At 36.3% G+C, this 20,022-nt stretch overlaps 1 protein-coding gene across 1 annotated transcript in view; it reads right to left on the reverse strand.

Annotated features, from left to right (window-relative positions):
• Positions 1–20,022, reverse strand: part of STXBP5L (syntaxin binding protein 5 like) — a 360,126-nt gene that overhangs the window by 294,777 nt on the left and 45,327 nt on the right. Inside the window, exon 3 of the mRNA XM_039248873.1 lies at positions 1,957–2,054. Within this exon, the coding sequence (XP_039104804.1) occupies positions 1,957–2,054 (98 nt within the window). The remainder of the gene's footprint in view (positions 1–1,956; positions 2,055–20,022) is intronic.

The following is a 20,022-nucleotide window of genomic DNA, read 5'->3' on the forward strand; positions in this document are numbered from 1 at the left end:
GGAAAGAAATAATAGGGATGATTTATTAAATAATAAAAATAAGCCAGAAAAAAATGAAAACAAGATAATGGAGAAAATCAAACAAAAAGCTAGTTCCCCAAAAAAGAAATCAGTACAATTTAAAAACTACTAGTAAGACTGACTACACATAACCAACTAAGATAAAATAGAAAACTGAAAGATTTCCATAACTATGAAATACATTGTATTTGTAATATAAAATCTCTCATAAAAGAATCTCCAAGCCTAGGTATTTTTCACTAGAGATCTACCAAACATTTAAAGAATTAATCCCAATTTTCTTCAATCTCTCCCAGAAAACAGAAGAGGAAACACTTCTCAATTCATTTTATGAAGCTAATATTACCCCAAAATAAGAACCAAAGAAATACAAATAAAAAAACAAATAAAAAAATAACCCAAAATAGAACTGTACTTAAATATAAAATGTATAACTAAAATTTTTAGGAAAAAGATTAAAAATTAAGATCCAGAGTTAGGCAAAGAGTTCTAAGGAATGATACCAAAAGCACAATCTATAAAGAAAAACTGATAAAATGGACTCTGAAAGTCCTGTTAAGAGGGTAAAATGTCAAGTTATAGACTAGAAGAAATAATATATTTGACAAAAGAGTAGTATCTAGAATATATAGGAATACAACAATAAGATATCACTACAAAATTATCAGAATGGCTAAAATAAGAAAAAAAAAGAAAAGAACAAGATGCACTAGTAATGATGTGAAGATACAGAATGTAAAATGTTACAACCCCTCTGGGAAGTAGCTTGGGATCTTTTTATAAAACTAAACACTGAACTACCACAGGGTCCCTTTGACTACACTTCTGGGCATTTATACCAGAGAAATGAAAACTTATATTCACAGAAAAACATGTACATAAATGTTGATAGCTGCTTTAATAATAATAGCCACAAACTGGAAACCCAGATGTCCTTCAATAAGTGAATAGCCAAACACACTGTGGTACTTCCATACCATGGAACAATTAAAAAAAAACTACTGATATATACAACAACTTTGATGAATCTTCAGGGAAGAAAAAAGCAAATTCCAAAAGGTTTCATACTGTATAATTTCATTTATATAACATTTCAGTGTGGCAAAATTAATAAAATGAAAAACAAATTAGTGATAGTTAGAAATCAGGAATGGGGGTGGGAGAATTGGAAGGAGAGGATGTGGTTATATAAGGAAAATGTGAGGAATCTTGGTGGTAACTGAAACACTCTGTACTTTGAGAGTATTAATGTCAGTGTCCTGGTTGTGATGTTATATCTTAATTTTGTAGGACATTACTATTGGTGGAAATTGAATGAAGAGTACATGAGGTTTTTCTGTATTATTTCCTGCAATTACAATTAAATCTGTATTTCATGAGAGCAACAACCAAAGTATCAAAATAAGAAATTCAATTAAAAAAATGGAATGACACTAAAGCATACTTTGAGAGGAAATTTATAGCACTACAGACATGTATTAGAAAAGAAAGTTCTCAAATCAATAACTTCAGTTTCCACCTTTAAAAACTAGAAAAAGAGATTGAATTAAACTCAAAGTTAAGCAGAAAAAAATAAAAAGATTAAAGTAGGCATCAACGAAACTAAATTTAGAACAATATAAGAAAGCTCTGAAACCAAAAATTGGTTCTTGTGAAAATCAATACAACTGATCAAAAAAAAGAGAGAAGAAAATAAAAAAGAGAGAGAAAACACAAATTACCAATATCAAGAATTAAAGAAAGGGTCTTGATAGTTCTCTCACAGACATTAGAAACATGCCAATAAACTAGACATCGTGGGTTTTCACAATCATTACTCATTTCAAAAGAAATAAACTTTATTTGGTCCTAAAGGTAAATATTCACTTACCTGAATATTTAAGGAAAAATAATTGGTAATAATACAACAAATAATGAACCAAAAGTTAAGGATACATTCGTATAGCACCTGTTCTCGTCCCAATAGCCAAGATTTTCTGAACTGGATCAAAGGCTAATGCTGTGGGTTGATAAGGAAAACCATGCCGAACTGTCTGAAAGAGAGCAGATAGTAAAAATAATCATCAGGAAAACAAACATTTAAATCACAAGATACCATTATTCAACTACCATAGTGACTAAAATAAGTATTTTTAATTTAAAAAAACCTACTACCATATGTTGGTAGGAATGTAAAATGACAGAAACACTATCTGTCCTATGACCTATATTTCACTACTGTTTATGTATCCAAGAAAATAAAGAGCATATGGCCACATAATAATTTGTGCAAGTATGCCCCTAATATGTAACAACCTGGAAAAAGTCCTGGTGTCCAACAAGAGAACCAAAAAACTAAAATGTGGTATACAATAAACTACTATTCAACAGTAAAAGATAAAAACTAGCGACAGATGGAAGAAAGTGGATGATTCTCAAAAATGTTATGCTAAATAAAAGAAGCAATACACAAAACAGCGCATATAGTATGATTATATTTAACTAAAATTTGAACAAGCAAAACTAATTTATGGTAAAAAAAAAAAAATCAGAGCAGTGACCACTTGAGGTGAACTCACTGGAGGAGGGGTATGAGGGAACCTTATTGAGTAAAGGTAATATTCTGTATTTTGACAGAAGTTTGGATTACACAAGTGTATACATTGGTCAAAACTCATCAAATGGTACAATAAAATTTATGATTTCTCTGTATGTAAACTGAATGTCAAAAAAGAAAAAAGTATTATTAACAATATTGAACTCTAGTTAATGATAAACACACTGAAGTTTTAAGAGGTAAAGTGTACTGACACCTGCAATTTAATTCAAAAGGCATCCAAAGAAATAATATGGTTAGATAAATAGATATGATAAAGCAAATATAGCAAAATCATAACTGCCAAATCTAAGTGGTAAGAATGTATGGAATGTATGTATACACATATATACATGAATGTTCATAGTATAACTGTTTCAACTCCTCTGTATGTTTGAAAGCTTTCATAGTCACACAATGGAAAAAAAAAGAAGAAATATAAAGAGTTGATAATGTCATAAAGGTGATAAAACTAACATCAGGAGGGGCACCTGGGTGGCTCAGTGGGTTAAGCCTCTGACTTCGACTCAGGTCATGATCTTGCAGTTCATGGGTTCAAGCCCTGCGTTGGGCTCTGTGCTGACAGCTCAGAGCCTGGAGCCTACTTCAGATTCTGTCTCCCTCTCTCTCGCCCCTCCCCAACTCATGCTCTGTCTCTCAAAACTGAATAAATATTAAAAAATTAAAAAAAAAACTAACATCAGGATATCCAATAATATACAGGAATTAATTTCAACATGAAATAGAACTTTTCAAAGAAATAGAGGACCCACATAGGTCAGGAAAAGGCGATTCTAGAAGGCGCTTGGGAAGACAGTAGAGTCAAGGAAGAACTTGAGCTCATACCATCCCATGCTTACAGCTAGGTATCACCCACATGCAAGTAAATAAACCCTTATGATCTGAAGAAAGTCAGAACAAACTCTACAGCTAAACATAGAGAAGGAGCTGCATCTGAAAGCTTAGCAAGGACAGAAAGGCAGAATGAGGCTGCCTGCAGGAGGGCACTCAGGGCAGAGAAGTGGGCCCTAGCACCAGGGAGCCCAGAGGTGGGGTGGTGTGGGGAGACCCTAATCCTCATACTGTTTGGCTTTTGAAAATCAGAGGGGCTGAATTCCCCTGGAGCCTGGAGCTTTAAACGTCAGCTAACTCAGCCAGGAGGGCAAATGATAGCTGGGTTGCTGCCCTTAAAAAAAAGAGGCAAAGAGGCAACATAAAAATGGCAATTAACACAACACAGGGGGCAAACAGAAGCCAAATCTGTTTATACTGATTTCAAAATGTGTTAGATGACTTCCCTTAAAATGAAGGAGCTGGCAGTCACCATTTCCTCCCCGCCCCTAGCATAAACACAGAGCCATCTTCAGGAGGAAAGGCTGTATAGACCCTTGCTAACTAATCTGCTAGCAGTGTGCCATGCCCATGAGTTCTCCTGTGGATTCGCCCACTCCAACCCTCCTAGCCTTGGCCCTGGGTTCAGAGCAAATTTTGTTAAAGCTGTGCATGAAAAATTATTAGAATAAAGGAGTTCAGTAAGTTTGCAAAATTAGTTGTACAAAAATAATATTTCTATATACTAACAATGCATTATCCAAAATAAAATTAAGAAAACAATTTAATTTATAATAGCATCCAAATGAATAAAATACTCAAAATAAAATGAAGAGAAGTGCAAAACATACATGCTATAACTATAAAACATTATTGAAAAAAATTAAAGACAAAGAAAAGGAAAGCCATACCATATCATGGATTAAGACTTAATATTGGTAAAGTGACAATATTCCCCAAATTCATCTTCAGAGTCAATGCAGTCCCTATCAAAATCCTAGCTGGCATCTTTTGCAAAATTCAGCAAGTTATTCCTAAGATTCCTATGGATATTCAATTATCCAGAATACCAAAATGATCTTGAAGAAGAAGAAAGTTGAAAGACTCACATTTTCTATTTTCAAAACTTACACAAATCTACAGTAATCGAGCATCACAATCCCACACTTTAGCCTCTACTGCATGTTCAGAGCAGCATTATTCATACAATAGAATATTACATATTCATAAAAATGAATGAAGTAAAGATACATGCTACACAGGGATGTACCTTGAAAATGATACTAAATGAAAGAAGCCAGTCATATATTATCTGGTTCCGTTTAATGGAAGGTACAAAAGTATCTGGAGAGTATGTGGTTGATGTCAAAAGAATCAAGGCTATCAATTAGAATGACATAAATGCAGTAAAAATAAATGAGGCAGGAGAAAAATGTAGAACAGAGTCTGGAAAAAACATGTCAAGGGAAAAAAAAATTCTCAATTTTAGGGCCAGGAAGGATTGTTAAAATACTATATGCTCAGATGGTGAAATAAGATTTCAGCAAAGCTGATAAACAAGAAAATGAGGTTTTAAAATACCTAATTTTTCTTTATTTTTTTATTGCAAGACTTTATTTAAATTCAAGTTAGTTAAATATAGTGTAATATCTGTTTCAGTAGTAGAATTTAGTGATTCATAACTTACATATAACACCCAGTGATCATTACAACAAATGAATTTTTCTTACTGTTATTTTGCTTCTCTTCTTTTCTTTTGTTTTACTCCCTATATTAGTCTGTTCAGGCAGATATAACAAAATAATATACACTGGGTGGCTTAAACAAAATATTTATTTCTCACAGTTCTGGACGCTAGAAGTCAAGATCAAGTTATCAGCCAATTCTGTTCCTTCCTGGCTTGCAGATAGCCACCTTCTCACTGTATCTTCACATGATGGGTGGGAGGGGTCTCTCTATCACTCTTCCTATTCTTAAAAAAAGTCACTAATATCATCATGAGGGGCTCACCCTTAAGGTCTTGTCTAACTCTAACTAAAACCCATAAGTCCCCTCTCCAAATACCATCATCACACTGGGGATTAGAGTTTCAAAATATGAATTTTAGGGGGACACGATCATTTCATAGCACTGTTTCTTGAAATTATTACAAGGGATGAGGTAAAGTGGCCAAATGTATCAACAGTTCTTGAAACAAAAGATATTTGAAGCAAAGAAAGATATAATAGAGAGAAATGGTTACAAATATGTGGAAAGGTTGGTCATGGTACCATAAGTTGCTACCACCTTTTAGATGAAAGAAATCTGTATTCACTGCTGACTGTGCAAGAGTTACTACCAAAAGCAAAATGACTTTTACTTTCTTTGTATCTTTTAATCCAGCATAAGTGCCTCCCATTGGCAGAATCTAACCAGAACATCTTACCTTTAGCTTAGTTTAAATTTCAATTTCCTAAAAAGTATATGAAAATAAGTGAAAATGAAAATACAGCAATCCAAACTCTATGGGATGCAGGAAAGGCAGTCCTAAGAGGAAAATACATTGCACTCCAGGCCTATTTCAAAAAATTAGAAAAAGCGCAAATACGAAAATCTAACAGTTCACCTAAAGGAACTAGAAGGAGAGCAACAATAGCACCCCAAACACAATAGAAAAAGAGAAATAATAAAAATCAGGACAAAAATAAACAATATAGAATCCAAAAAAACAGTTGAACAGGTCGATGAAACCAAGAGTTGGTTTTTTGAAAAAATAAACAAAATAGACAAACCTCTAGCAAGGCTTCTCAAAAAAAAAAAAAAAAAACCCAAAAAAAAAAAAAAAAAAAAAAAAAAAAAAAAAAGAGCACCCAAATAGACAAAAATCATGAATGAAAACGGACTTATTATAACCAATCCCTCAGAAATACAAGCAATTATCAGGGAATACTATGAAAAATTACATGCCAACAAACTGGACAACTTAGAAGAAATGGACAAATTCCTAAACACACACTCACTACCAAAATTCACACGGGAAGACACAGAACAGAATCTGAACAGACCCATAACTAGTGAAGAAATTGAATCAGTTATCAAAAATCTCCCAACCAATAAGAGCCCTGGGCCAGATGGCTTCCCTAGGGAATTCTACCAGACATTTAAAACAGAATTAATATCCATTCTTCTCAAACTATTCCAAAAAATAGAAATCGAAGGAAAACTTCCAGACTCATTTTCCCAAGCCAGACAGAGACCCAGAAAAAAGGAGAACTATAGGTCAATATCCTTGATGAATACGGATGCAAAAATCCTCAACAAGATACTTGCAAATCAAATTCAATAGCACATTAAAAGAATTATCCACCAAGATCAAGTGGGATTCATTCCTGGGATACGGGGCTGGTTCAATATTCGCAAATCAATCAATGTGATACATCACAGCAACAAAAGAAAAGATAAAAAACATATGATCCTGTCGATAGATGCAGAAGAAACATTTGACAAAATATAGAATCCATTCTTAAAAAAGACTCTAGAGAAAGTTGGGATAGAAGGAACTTACTTAAACATCATAAAAGCCATCTATGAGAAGCCCTCAACTAACATCATCTTCAACGGGGAAAAACTGAGAGCTTTCCCCCTGAGATCAGAAACACGACAGGGATGTCCATTCTCACCACTGTTGCTTAACATAGTGCTGGAAGTCCTAGCATCAGCCATCAGACAACAAAAGGAAACAAAAGGCATCAGAATTGGCAAAGAAGAAGTCAAACTTTCACTTTTCGCAGACAACATGATACTCTACATAGAAAACCCAGCAGAATCCACCAGAAGCCTACGAAAACTGATCCAAGAATTCAGCCAACTTGCCGGGTACAAAATCAACGTACAGAAATCAGTTGCATTTTTATACACCAACAATGAAGCAACAGAAAGAGAAATCAAGAAACTGACCCCATTCACAATTGCACAAAAAACCATAAAATACCTAGGAATAAATCTAAACAAAGATATAGGAGATCTGTATGATGAAAACTAGAGAACACTTATGAAGGAAATTGAAGAAGACACAAAAGAAAAAAAAAAGGAAAAAAACATCCCATGCTCATGGATTGGAAGAATAAATATAGTTAAAATGTCATTACTACCTACAGCAATCTACACATTCAATGCAATCCTAATCAAAATTGCACCTGCATTCTTCTCAAAACTAGAACAAACTATCCTAAAATTTGTATGGAGCCACAAAAGACCCCAAATAGCCAAAGTCATATTGAAGAAGAAAACCAAAATGGTAGGCATCACCATCCCAGACTTTAGTCTCTACTACAAAGCTGTCATCATCAAGACAGTATGCTAATGCCACAAAAACAGACACATAGACCAATGGAATAGAATTGAGAACTCAGAATTGGACCCAAAACTATACAGCCAACTAATCTTTGACAAAGCAGGAAAGAGTATCCAATGGAAAAAAGACAGTCTCTTTAACAGATGGTGCTGGGAGAACTGGACAGCAACATGCAGAAGAATGACAGAAACTAGATCATTTTCTCACACCATACACAAAAATAAACTCAAATGGATAAAGGACCTGAACGTGAGACAGGAAACCATCAAAATCCTAGAGGAGAAAGCAGGAAGCAACCTCCTTGACCTCCACCGCAGCAATTTCTTACCTGACACGTCCCCAAAAGCAAAAGAATCAAGAGCAAAAATAAACTATTGGGACTCATCAAGATTAAAAGCTTCTGCACGGCAAAGGAAACAATCCATAAAACTAATAGGCAACCAACGGAATGGGAAAAGATATTTGCAAATGACATATCAGATAAAGGGTTAATATCCAGAATCTATAAGGGACTCACCAGACTCCACACCCGAAAAACAAACAACCCAGTGAAGAAATGGGCAGAAGACATGAACAGTCACTTCTCCAAAGAGGACATCCAGATGGCCAACAGACACATGAAATGATGCTCAGCATCCCTCCTCATTAGTGCAATACAAATCAAAACCACACTGGGATACCACCTCACGCCAGTCAGAGTGGCTAAAATGAGCAAATCAGAGGACTCTAGATGCTGGCGAGGATGTGGAGAAACGGGCATCCTCCTACACTGTTGGTGAGAATGTAAACTGGTGCAGCCCCTCTGGAAAACAGTGTGGAGGCTCCGCAAAAAATTAACAATAGAACTCCCCTATGACCCAGCAATAGCACTGCTAGGAATTTATGCAAGAGATAACAGGAGTGCTGATGCATAGGAGCACATGTACTCCAATGTTCATAGCAGCACTCTCAACAGTAGCCAAAACATGGAAAGAGCCTAAGTGTCCATCAACAGACGAATGGATCAAGAAGATGTGGTTTATCTATACGATGGAATACTACATGGCAATGAGAAAAAATGAAATCTGGCCATTTGTAGCAACGTGGATGGAACTTGAAGGTATTATGCTGAGTGAAATAAGTCAGGCAGAGAAGGATAGATACCATATGTTTTCATGTATAGGTGGATTAGGAGGAACTTAAAGGAGAACCATAGGGGAGGAGAAGGGGCAAAATAGTTGTGGAGAGGGAAGGAAGCAAACCATGAGAAACTCTTGAATGCTGAGAACAAACTGAGGGCTGATGGGGGTGGGAGAGAGTGGAAGGGGGGTGATGGGCATGGAGGAGGACACTTGTTGGGATGAGCACTGAGTGTTATATGGAAACCAACTTGACAATAAACTATTTAAGATAGATAGATAGATAGATAGATAGATAGATAAATTTATTTCAATATCCTTAGTACATAAATGAGAACACAGAAGGACCATTGCAGAACTGAGAGCAGTATGAGACAAAGCAAAATTCATATGTGGCATGATTGACTAGGCTTAATACTGCTATAATATTTCAAAACAGCCTCAAAGCCACCTGTGACATACACTGTTGTTTCTTAATATCTTTGTTCCCCCTTTTTCTATAAAATAGAAAAAGTTTTTGTTTATTTTCAAAATAAAATTTGAGTTCGGCACGTAGCAATCCAATTCACACTATATTCGAAGTCTCCACAGCAGACTAGATTTGAATCTGAGCAAAGGAATAAGAGCAGAAATGGTATGAAGCCTTAAAAGTAAGGCAAATGCTACTTTTATTTCTCACCTTCCTACTAATTGGAAAATGTACTCAATGGCAGGTTTGGAAATGCCATCTTGGAACATGAGATGGAAGTCATAGGTTAAAGATAGCAGAGTAACAAGATAGAAAGGTCTTTCACAAAAGCAAAGGGGCTTGTTAGGCTCTAGATACCATAAAGCCATTGAATCAGTCCTGGGTTACTTAAACTTGGAAAGATTTCATGAAAGACAAATAAATTTTATATCGTGTAAGCCACAATTATTATGGACTATTATAAGATCCTAACTGGCATCCTAACACCCACCTCAACCATTCCTCAAACAAGTAAATATTTATTAAACCACCAAGTTAATTTTATGAGGAATGTTCCCTAGTATTGATCATTAGTCTGAAAAATGAAAGAAATTAAATGGATTTTGATTCTATACTAAAAGGACTCCAGCTCACTACCATATTGGTGATTCATGCCTGTATGTATCATTGCCATAGACTACTGATAAGCCAAAACTATCATTTCCATAATCTGAGCACAAAACTCCTAAAATCATGTACTAGGTTTCATCTAATAATACAAATGTGACTATCAGAAATTCCCAGGGTCGCCTGAGCGGCTCAGTCGACTGAGCATCCAACTTTGGCTCAGGTCATGACCTGTGGTTCGTGAGTTTGAACCCCACGTTGGGCTCTGTGCTGGCAGTTCAGAGCCTGGAGCCTGCTTCTGATTCTGTCTCTCTCTCTCTCTGTCCCTTCTCCACTCATTCTCTGTCTCTCTCTCTCAAAAATAAAATAAAAACATGAAAGATTTTAGAAACTCCCAGATACAAGTATCCTATACTTTTGAAAGTTCATGTATGCCACATTACTTTTACAAAAGACCTACATTAGTACATTAGTACTTGTTTTCACCAAGCAAAAGAAATGTGAAGAGAATTTTGCTTTTACGAAAAAAAAAAAAGGCAACAAGTGAAAATAGAGTTGAGTGATTGTTTTGCAGCCAGCCATTATAGAGGCAATACATGCCTCAAGCAGAAAGAGTGGCACCACCACGTACCCACCTTCCCTGGGAACTACACTCAGCATCTTAGCATCAAGCTGCCATAGTTTAAACTATGTCTGTGAGCATCTTTGCTTTACCTCAATTTATTTTGTGAATCTGTTAGCAAGATGTGCCCTAAGATATTAGAAACATCTAGGAGAAGTTATATTTTGGGACTGGGAATGCTCAAAAACTTTTCCACGTAAATTAATAGTAGTTGTTTCTTTGCTTTATGTCATTTTGGCTTATGAAAGATTTCAAAGGAACGCTCTACCTTCAGATAGTGGAAGAAACTTGCATAGAAAAAAATAACAGATTACAAAAAATAGAATACTACAATTGTTCAATAAATTGATGTTATATAAAAATTCTAGATAAAAAATTTGCTGTAAAGATTTATGATTATATAATACATGCTTATTTTGATTAAGTTCACATGACTGGTTTGGTCTATAAATGTTACGTTCTGGGGAATAAGTAAATTATTCCTGGTTTTGAATCCAGAAATTGGAAATTAACTGCAGTCTCAGAATTTGTTAAGTCTAAATAATTTGAGATAAGAAATCTGGTTACGCTGCTGCAAAAATGACTTTCACATGGACACAATATATTTTGGTAAGCAAAAGCCAAGTTACTATATTGTAACTGTGGAGCAACTCCCACCAGTGGTAAAATATCCTCAATTTCAATATTTGGTTTAAGCTTATAAAGTAAATTTGATGTCATCTTGGACCACTGAATGTACTCCTTAATAATTTTCTGCCATGTTGTATAAAGGAAAAGACTGAGTAAGAGGACCATGACAGGCATATGACAACATCAAGTGGCATAATGGTAACAAATTTAAAGAAGTTTCTATGAAACCTCAATATAATGTGATAAAAAGGTAGAATTGTTCTAGATGGTAAAGTACCTGTTCCTGGGGATGCCATTAGCAACTGAGGTATTGGCACCAGTTCTCAGTAAAACTTTTAAATTTCTTAAAAGAATGAGAAAACTATCATGTTCAAAGATTTAAATGCAGTTGATATTTTTTTATATAGAGAAATTATATAATTGCAGTTTATGTAATTATCTAAATTATATAGTTTTCAAAGTATGTCCCCCCAAAACAACTTCAAGGTAGCTATTTTTAACAGTTTGTATTTTCTTTCTAAAACCTTTATATGCTTTGTTTTTCATAGTTGCAATAAAACTATATGACATTTTTACATTATATAAATTTTTCCACACTATTCAATATCTTTTTTTCTTTACGAATAGTTTATTGTTAAGTTAGTTTCCATATAACACTCAGTGCTCATCCCCACAAGTGCCCTCCTCCATGCCCTTCACCCCCCTCCCCCCACTCCCATCAGTCCTCAGTTTGTTCTCAGCATTCAAGAGTCTCTCATGGTTTGCCTCTCTCCCTCTCCCCCACTATTTCCCCCTTCATCTCCCCCACGGTCCTCCGTTAAGTTCTTCCTAATCCTCCTATACATGCAAACATATGATATTTGTCCTTCTCTGCCTGACTTATTTCGCTCAGCGTAACATCCTCAAGTTCTATTAGCCATCTGGATGTCCTCTTTGGAGAAGTGACTGTTCATGTCTTCTGCCCATTTCTTCACTGGGTTGTTTGTTTTTCGGGTGTGGAGTCTGGTGAGTCCCTTATAGATTCTGGATATTAACCCTTTATCTGATATGTCATTTGCAAATATCTTTTCCCATTCCGTTGGTTGCCTATTAGTTTTATGGATTGTTTCCTTTGCCGTGCAGAAGCTTTTAATCTTGATGAGTCCCAATAGTTTATTTTTGCTCTTGATTCTTTTGCTTTTGGGGACGTGTCAGGTAAGAAATTGCTGCGGTGGAGGTCAAGGAGGTTGCTTCCTGCTTTCTCCTCTAGGATTTTGATGGTTTCCTGTCTCACGTTCAGGTCCTTTATCCATTTGAGTTTATTTTTGTGTATGGTGTGAGAAAATGATCTAGTTTCTGTCATTCTTCTGCATGTTGCTGTCCAGTTCTCCCAGCACCATCTGTTAAAGAGACTGTCTTTTTTCCATTGGATACTCTTTCCTGCTTTGTCAAAGATTAGTTGGCTGTATAGTTTTGGGTCCAATTCTGAGTTCTCAATTCTATTCCATTGGTCTATGTGTCTGTTTTTGTGGCATTAGCATACTGTCTTGATGATGACAGCTTTGTAGTAGAGACTAAAGTCTGGGATGGTGATGCCTACCATTTTGGTTTTCTTCTTCAATACGACTTTGGCTACTTGAGGATGATGTTAGCTGAGGTCTTCTCATAGAGGGCTTTTATGATGTTTAAGTAAGTTCCTTCTATCCCAACTTTCTTGAGGGTCTTTATTAAAAATGGATCCTGTACTTTGTCAAATGCTTTTTCTGAATGTATCGACAGGATCATATGTTTTTTATCTTTTCTTTTGTTGATGTGATGTATCACATTGATTGATTTGCAAATACTGAACCAGCCCCGTATCCCAGGAATGAATCCCACTTGATCTTGGTGGATAATTCTTTTAATGTGCTGTTGAATTTGATTTGCAAGTATCTTGTTGAGGATTTTTGCATCCGTATTCATCAAGGATATTGGCCTATAGTTCTCCTTTTTTGCTGGGTCTCTGTCTGGCTTGGGAATCAAAGTGATGCTGGCTTCATAAAATGAGTCTGGAAGTTTTCCTTCGATTTCTATTTTTTGGAATAGTTTGAGAAGAATGGATATTAATTCTGTTTTAAATGTCTGGTAGAATTCCCTAGGGAAGCCATCTGGCCCAGGGCTCTTATTCGTTGGGAAATTTTTTATAACTGATTCAATTTCCTCACTTGTTATGGATCTGTTCAGGTTGTCTATCTCTTCCGGTATGAATTTTGGCAGTGAGTGTGTGTTTAAGAATTTTTCTATTTCTTCTAAGTTGTCCAGTTTGTTGGCATGTAATTTTTCATAGTAATCCCTAATAATTGCTCGTATTTCTGAGGGATTGGTTATAATCAGTCCGTTTTCATTCATGATTTTCTCTATTTGAGTGCTCTCTCTTTTCTTTTTGAGAAGCTTGGATAGAGGTTTGTCTATTTTGTTTATTTTTTCAAAAAACCAATTCTGGGTTTTATTGATGTGTTCAACTGTTTCTTTGGTTTCTATATTATTTATTTCTGCCCTGATTTTTATTATTTCTCTTCTTCTACTGGGTTTGGGGTGCTCTTGTTGCTCTCCCTCTAGTTGCTTTAGGTGCGCTGTTAGATTTTGCACTTGCGATTTTTCTAATTTCTTGAAATAGGCCTGGAGTGCAATGTACTTTCCTCTTAGAACTGCTTTCGCCGCATCCCATAGTGTTTGGATTGTTGTATCTCATTTTCATTTGTTTCCATATATTTTTTAAATTTCTTCTCTAATTGCTTGATTGGCCCATTCGTTCTTTAGTAGAGTATTCTTTAGCCTGCATGTTTTTGGGGGTTTTCCAGACTTCTTCCTGTGATTGATTTCGAGTTTTATAGCATTGTGATCTGAAAGTGTGCATGGTATGATCTCAATTCTTTTATATTAATGAGGGCTGCTTTATGTCCCAGTATGTGATCTATCTTGGAGAATGTGCCATGCACACTTGAGAAGAATGTGAATTCCATAGCCTCAGGATGTAGAGTTCTAAATATATCTGTCAAATCCATCTGGTCCAATGTGTCATTTAAATCCATTCTGTTTTTGTTGATTTTCTTTCTATTCATCTGTCCATTGCTGTAAGTGGAGTACAAAAGTCCCCTGCTATTAGCACGTTCTTATTGATAAGACTGTTTCTGTTTGTGACTAATTGTTTATGTATTTAGGTGTTCCCATATTTGGTGCATAGACATTTATAATTGTTAGCTCTTCCTGATGGATAGACCTTGTAATTATTATATAATGCCCTTCTTCATCCCTTGTTACTGTCTTTACTTAAAAGTCTAGCTTGTCTGATAAAAGTATAGCCACTCCAGCTTTTTTTTGACTTCCTGTTGCATGATAGATATTTATCCATCCCCTTACTTTCAATCTGAGTGTGTCCTCCTGTCTAAAATGAGTTTCTTGTAGACAAAAAATAGATGGATTTTGTTTTTTATCCATTCTGCTACTCTATGTCTTTTGATTGGGGCATTTAGTCCATTTACATTCAGTGTTGTTACTGAAATATATGGGTTTAGAGTCATTGTGTCATTTGTGGGATTCATGCTTGTGGTGTGTGTCTAGCATCTTGCATTCCTTGCAACATTTCCCTCAGGGTGTCCCCCTCAGGATTTCTTGTAGAGCTGGTTTAGTGGTTACAAATTCTTTCAATTTTTGTTTATTTGGAAAACCTTTTATCTATCTTTCTATTCTGAACGACAGGATTGCTGGATAGAGGATTCTTGGCTGCATATTTTTTCTGCGCATAACATTGAAGATCTCCTGCCATTCCTTTCTGACCTGCCAAGTTTCAGTAGATAGGTCTGTCACCACTCTGATAGGTTTCCCTTTATATGTTAGGGCCTTTTTCTCCCTAGCTGCTTTCAGAATTCTCTCTTTGTCCTTATATTTTGCCAGTTTCACTATGATATGTCATGCAGAAGGTCAATTCAAATTACGTCTGAGGGGAGTTCTCTGTGCCTCTTGAATTTCAACGTCTACTTCCCTCCCCAGGTTGGGGAAGTTCTCTGCTATAATTTGTTCCAGGACTCCTTCAGCACCTTTCCCTCTCTCTTCCTCTTCTGGGATTCCTATGATATGAATATTGTTCCGTTTGATTCTATCGCTGAGCTCTCGAATTCTTCTTTCATGTTCCTGGATCAATTTATCTTTTTTTCTCAGTTTCTTCTTTTTCTATAATTATGTCTTCTAAATCACTTATTCTCCTTTCTGCCTCTTCAATCCGTGCATTGGATGCCTCCAGTTTATTAAGTATCTCATTTATCACATTTTTAAATTCAGCATAACTATTTTTAAGCTTCATGGTGTTTGTAGCCATAGTTTCTTTGATGTCCTCTATTCTTTTTTCAAGCCCAGCTAGTAATTTTATGATTTTGTTCTAAATTCTTGTTCAGTTATGTTGCTTATATCTGTTTTGAGCAGTTCTTTAGCTGTCAATTTTTCCTGGAATTTCTTTGGAGGAGAGCTCTTTAGTTTCGTCATTTTGGTTAGCTTTCTATGTCTTGTTAGTTTTAAAAGCTTGTTATGCTCTCTGCACCTGTGAGCGCTGCTGCACCAAATAAGACTCTTTGACTGTCCAGGGCCTCTCCATTCAGAAAGTGTTCTTTGAATGGTATCTCTTGCTCTCTCTGTTGAGACCTTGGTTATTTTATTTTCTTACTTGTAGTGGTATTTGGGACTCTCCACCATGTGTACTTTGGCTTGTTTCTTGAGGTAGCCCTGGAGAAGAAAACAGACAGGCAAACACACAGGGAACAAAGGCACACAAACGCACAGACAAATCCAAAAAACACACAAACTGAAAGGGAAAATGAAAAAGTAAAGAGAAAAGAGGGAGGAGGAAAGGCGAGTAATAAAAAATAAAAATACATAAAAAAAGAAAGAAGAAAAGGAAAAAAGAAGAAAACCACTAGACAAAGAACAGTTTAAAGCATATAACCAGATTTCCCAGCTACAAATAAATAGCTGGGTGTATGCAGTGCTGGTTGAAGAACATTAAGAAAGAGAGAAATGACAGGGCTGGGATGAGGCGAAATTGGAAATGAAATGAGCAGGCAGAAGGAATAAGAAGCTGTTTTCAAAGAGCAAGAATGGAATATGGTTGAAAAGGCAAAAGAAATGATGATGGTGTTATCCAGAGAAACTATATAGTCTGATACTCCAGAGAGAAAGAGACGGAAAGGTAGGTAGGTGTAGAATTTACATCTAGAGAATGGATTAAATGTGACTATTTAAGCAAGCCAGTGACCAGAATTGGTCTTGCCCCAGCTCCAGTAAAAAAAAGAAAGAAAAAAAAAAAGGGCAGCTCTCTAGCAGGGATGGGCGTGGTTTGGTCCAGTGCATCCCGCGGGAGTCCTGCCTTGGCGGTTGTGGGGGGAAAAGTGGTGGCGTCTCAGTCCCTTCTCAAACCAAAAAAAAAAAAAAAAAAAAAAATCTCTCTCTCTCTCTCTCTCTCTCTCTCTCACACTGTGTGTCTTCTTTCTCAAAAAAAAAAAAAAAAAAAAACAAAAAAAAAAAAAAAAAAAAAAAAAAAAAAAAAAAAAAAAGATAAAAGACAAGACAAGACAAGACAAGACAAGAAAAGGAGAAGGAGGGCAGCTCTCTAGCAGGGGTGGGTGTGGTTTGATTCAATGTGTTCCGAGGAAGTCCTGCCTTGGAGGTTGTGGGGAGAAGAGTGGAGGCACTCCAGTCCCTTCTTGAACCAAGTGCTGCAACTCACTTTTTTGGGTGTGTAAACTCCCTGTGCTGGGGGCGCAGCCAAAGTGAGCCATGCTCTGTATCCCAGGCCAGGCTTCATTTCCAGATCTCAGTCCGCGTGCCCCAATGAAATTGCCAGAAACACAAACTCGCAGGCGATCCCCTCAGAGCAGTCGCAAGCCTCTTGCCTTCCTCCTGGGGATTGAGCCAGAAGCCACTGCTCCCATTTCCTCCAGGTCGGTTGGCGAGTGAGGAGCAGTTTCATCCGGGGGTCGCCTGGGACAAGTGTGTCCCGCCTAGGGTCAGCTGGAGAGCAGGAAACTGGGTCCCTCCGTGTCTCGTCACCCGAAACACAAACTCACGGGCAAATCTCCCAGTTTTAAGCCCTTTGTCTCCCCTCTAGGGATCCAGCAGATCCAGAAGCACAAAGGTGCGGCCGCCACATGTACCCTCCAGGTTGAGCTGGCGCTCAGGGAGCAATTTCCCCGGGGGTCGCCTGGGACAAGTACGTCCCGCCTAGGGTCAGCTGGGGAACCAGAGACCTGGATCCCTGTGTGTCCCGAGCAGAGGTTTTTCTGTTCCCCAGTGACAGGGACAGTGTCTTGAGCAGTTTCGGCCTCTCTCTTTCCCCTCTAAACTTCCTGCAGAGGGGAATCGCCCCCATCCCTCTGTGTCTCTGGTCCCGGCCCGATTTTATCTTCCCCTGTTTGCACTCACGCTAGAAGGTTTTCTCAGTGGACTCTGTCTCCTTTTCCTCCCGAACTCCTGGACTCTGTAAGGGTTCCTAAGGCTTCAGACCTTCTCCGTGTGAGAATGGGAGCGAGTGCAATGTACGGAGTTCCCTACTTCTCCACCATCTTGCCACCTCCTCCCTTAAATGCAGTTGATATTAAAATTAAACAAGAATAAGGCACTAATAACCTCAATTTTATAAGATATTTGGAAGTTGACATAATAGAAATGGAATGTTTTCTGAAATTTTATATCCTTTTTTCTTTTCTTATTTTAATTTTATTTTTATCACACTCAGTCATGCACACAGTTTAACAAACTTGACAAATCTAAAGGATTTCTAAAAATTAGAAATAATTTGTCCCCTTACCCCTCGTAATTCCTACTTCCCAGAGGAAATCACTTGTCAATATTTCTGCTATTTATTTTGTATTTTCCTCATGTGTCTCAAAATAATATTTTTATATTGCTACTTACTGACTTTTCCAGAAAAAAAATTCTTTTTCACCCACCCCCTCATGACACATGCAGGATCCTTGCCATACCCCCAACCTAGCGAAAAATCAAAACCATCAGTGTTAATGCCCTATTGATATTAATCTCTTATTTTGCCTCACAAATGTTTTTGTTCTCTGAGGTTACCTTCTTTTTTAAGTTCCATTTTTTAAATTTTTATGTGCTGGTCACTAATTCATCCTCAAATCCTTTCCCCAATTGCCCAAATCATCTTTAAATATGTTGAATACATCAGGTATACATACCTGAGGAAGGAGAGTGAGGGAGGAAGGCAGGGAGAGTGAGTGACAGAGAGGGAAAGACAGAAAAGAAAAGGAGGGACTATACATATAAAATTCAAACAATTCCAAGTCATAAAAAATGAAATCAGTGTTGTCAGGATACAGAAAGAAGGAAGAGATGCTATGAAGAACCATGAGCGATGAAAATATTCTCTATTTTAACTGTGATAGTGATTTCACAGGAAACTCATCATATAGCACAATATATATAATTTCAGATTGTTTTATGCAATTTATTTTTTTATTTTTTTATTTTTTAAATATTTTTTATTTATTTCTAGGAGAGAGAGAGAGACAGCGCGAGCAGGGGAGGGTCAGAGAGAGAGGGAGCCACAGACTGAAATAGGCTCCAGGCTCCGAGCCGGCAGTCAGCACAGAGCCCGACGCCGGGCCCGAACTCACCAACCGCGAGATCATGACCTAAGCGAAAGTCGGACGCCCAACCGACTAAGCCACCAAGGCGCCCCTGTTTTATGCAATTTAAAGTAAATACTTTATTCTAGAAATTCTAGAAATGTAAGTACAGATGCTGAGATATATACATCATATATATGATAGAGATATGTGACTCATATATATGTACATATACATATATACTCAGTATAGATGCTGAGATATATCTGTACCTGTATATATCATATATGTGTATATATATACACACACACTCAGTATAGATGCTGAGATATATATATTTCTAGAATAAACTTTATTTTTGTCATGGCTTATCCCTGTCAGGATATTTTACTGGATTTAAACTACTAGTATTTTATTTAGTATTCTGTACCTACATTCATAACTATTTACTTTATATATATCTCATATATATATGATAGATATATTTATACCTCATATTCCATTTGTTACTAATATATTTCATCCTTTGCCTTTCCTTAACTTAGATTTTAAGCTTTCCAGGGCTCAGTTTTGAAACTAGAGGCATTTCTAACTGATCACAAAATAAACTTTGACAACACACAGATACAGAAAAGCAAATAATATTCTTCAGCATATAAATGTCTTTGCAAATGTTATTTCTAAAAGGAATCTGTATTTTACAGATTGTCCTATCTCTTGCAAATGTAATCTTGAATTTCTAAGGAGTATATAATTCTGATTGGTTGTTTTACTTGATAATGTATTGCCCTGATATGATATTTAAGTTGACATAGCATTTTCAGAAAAATATAAGTACATGTGAGTTTTCTTTATAGAGCCCGAAGAGGATCATTGGTATGTTTTCTTTTCTCTCATATGCATGGAAGAGAAAATAAAATTTTAGAGTATGTCTCTGTTGGATTTAGACAGAGTAGACTGCCTAATCTCATTTAAATTAACACAAAGACAGCTCAGTATGAAAATATGTATTGACATTCATTAATTCAATAAATTAAAAGATAAAACCTCGTGATTACATCAATAAGTTCTAGAAAGGCATTTGAGAAAATTTGGCAATCAATCCAAGTAAACATTTTATGTGAAACAGGATTAGAGGAAAATTGCTTAAAGATGATAAATATTAACAATAATGAAAATAATAAACATGATACTAAATAGCAAAAAGTTATAGTCATTCCCA

Source organism: Hyaena hyaena, unplaced genomic scaffold (assembly GCF_003009895.1).
Source record: "Hyaena hyaena isolate Hyena2069 unplaced genomic scaffold, ASM300989v1 scaffold_321, whole genome shotgun sequence".
In the NCBI taxonomy this organism is placed as follows: Eukaryota; Metazoa; Chordata; class Mammalia; order Carnivora; family Hyaenidae; genus Hyaena; species Hyaena hyaena.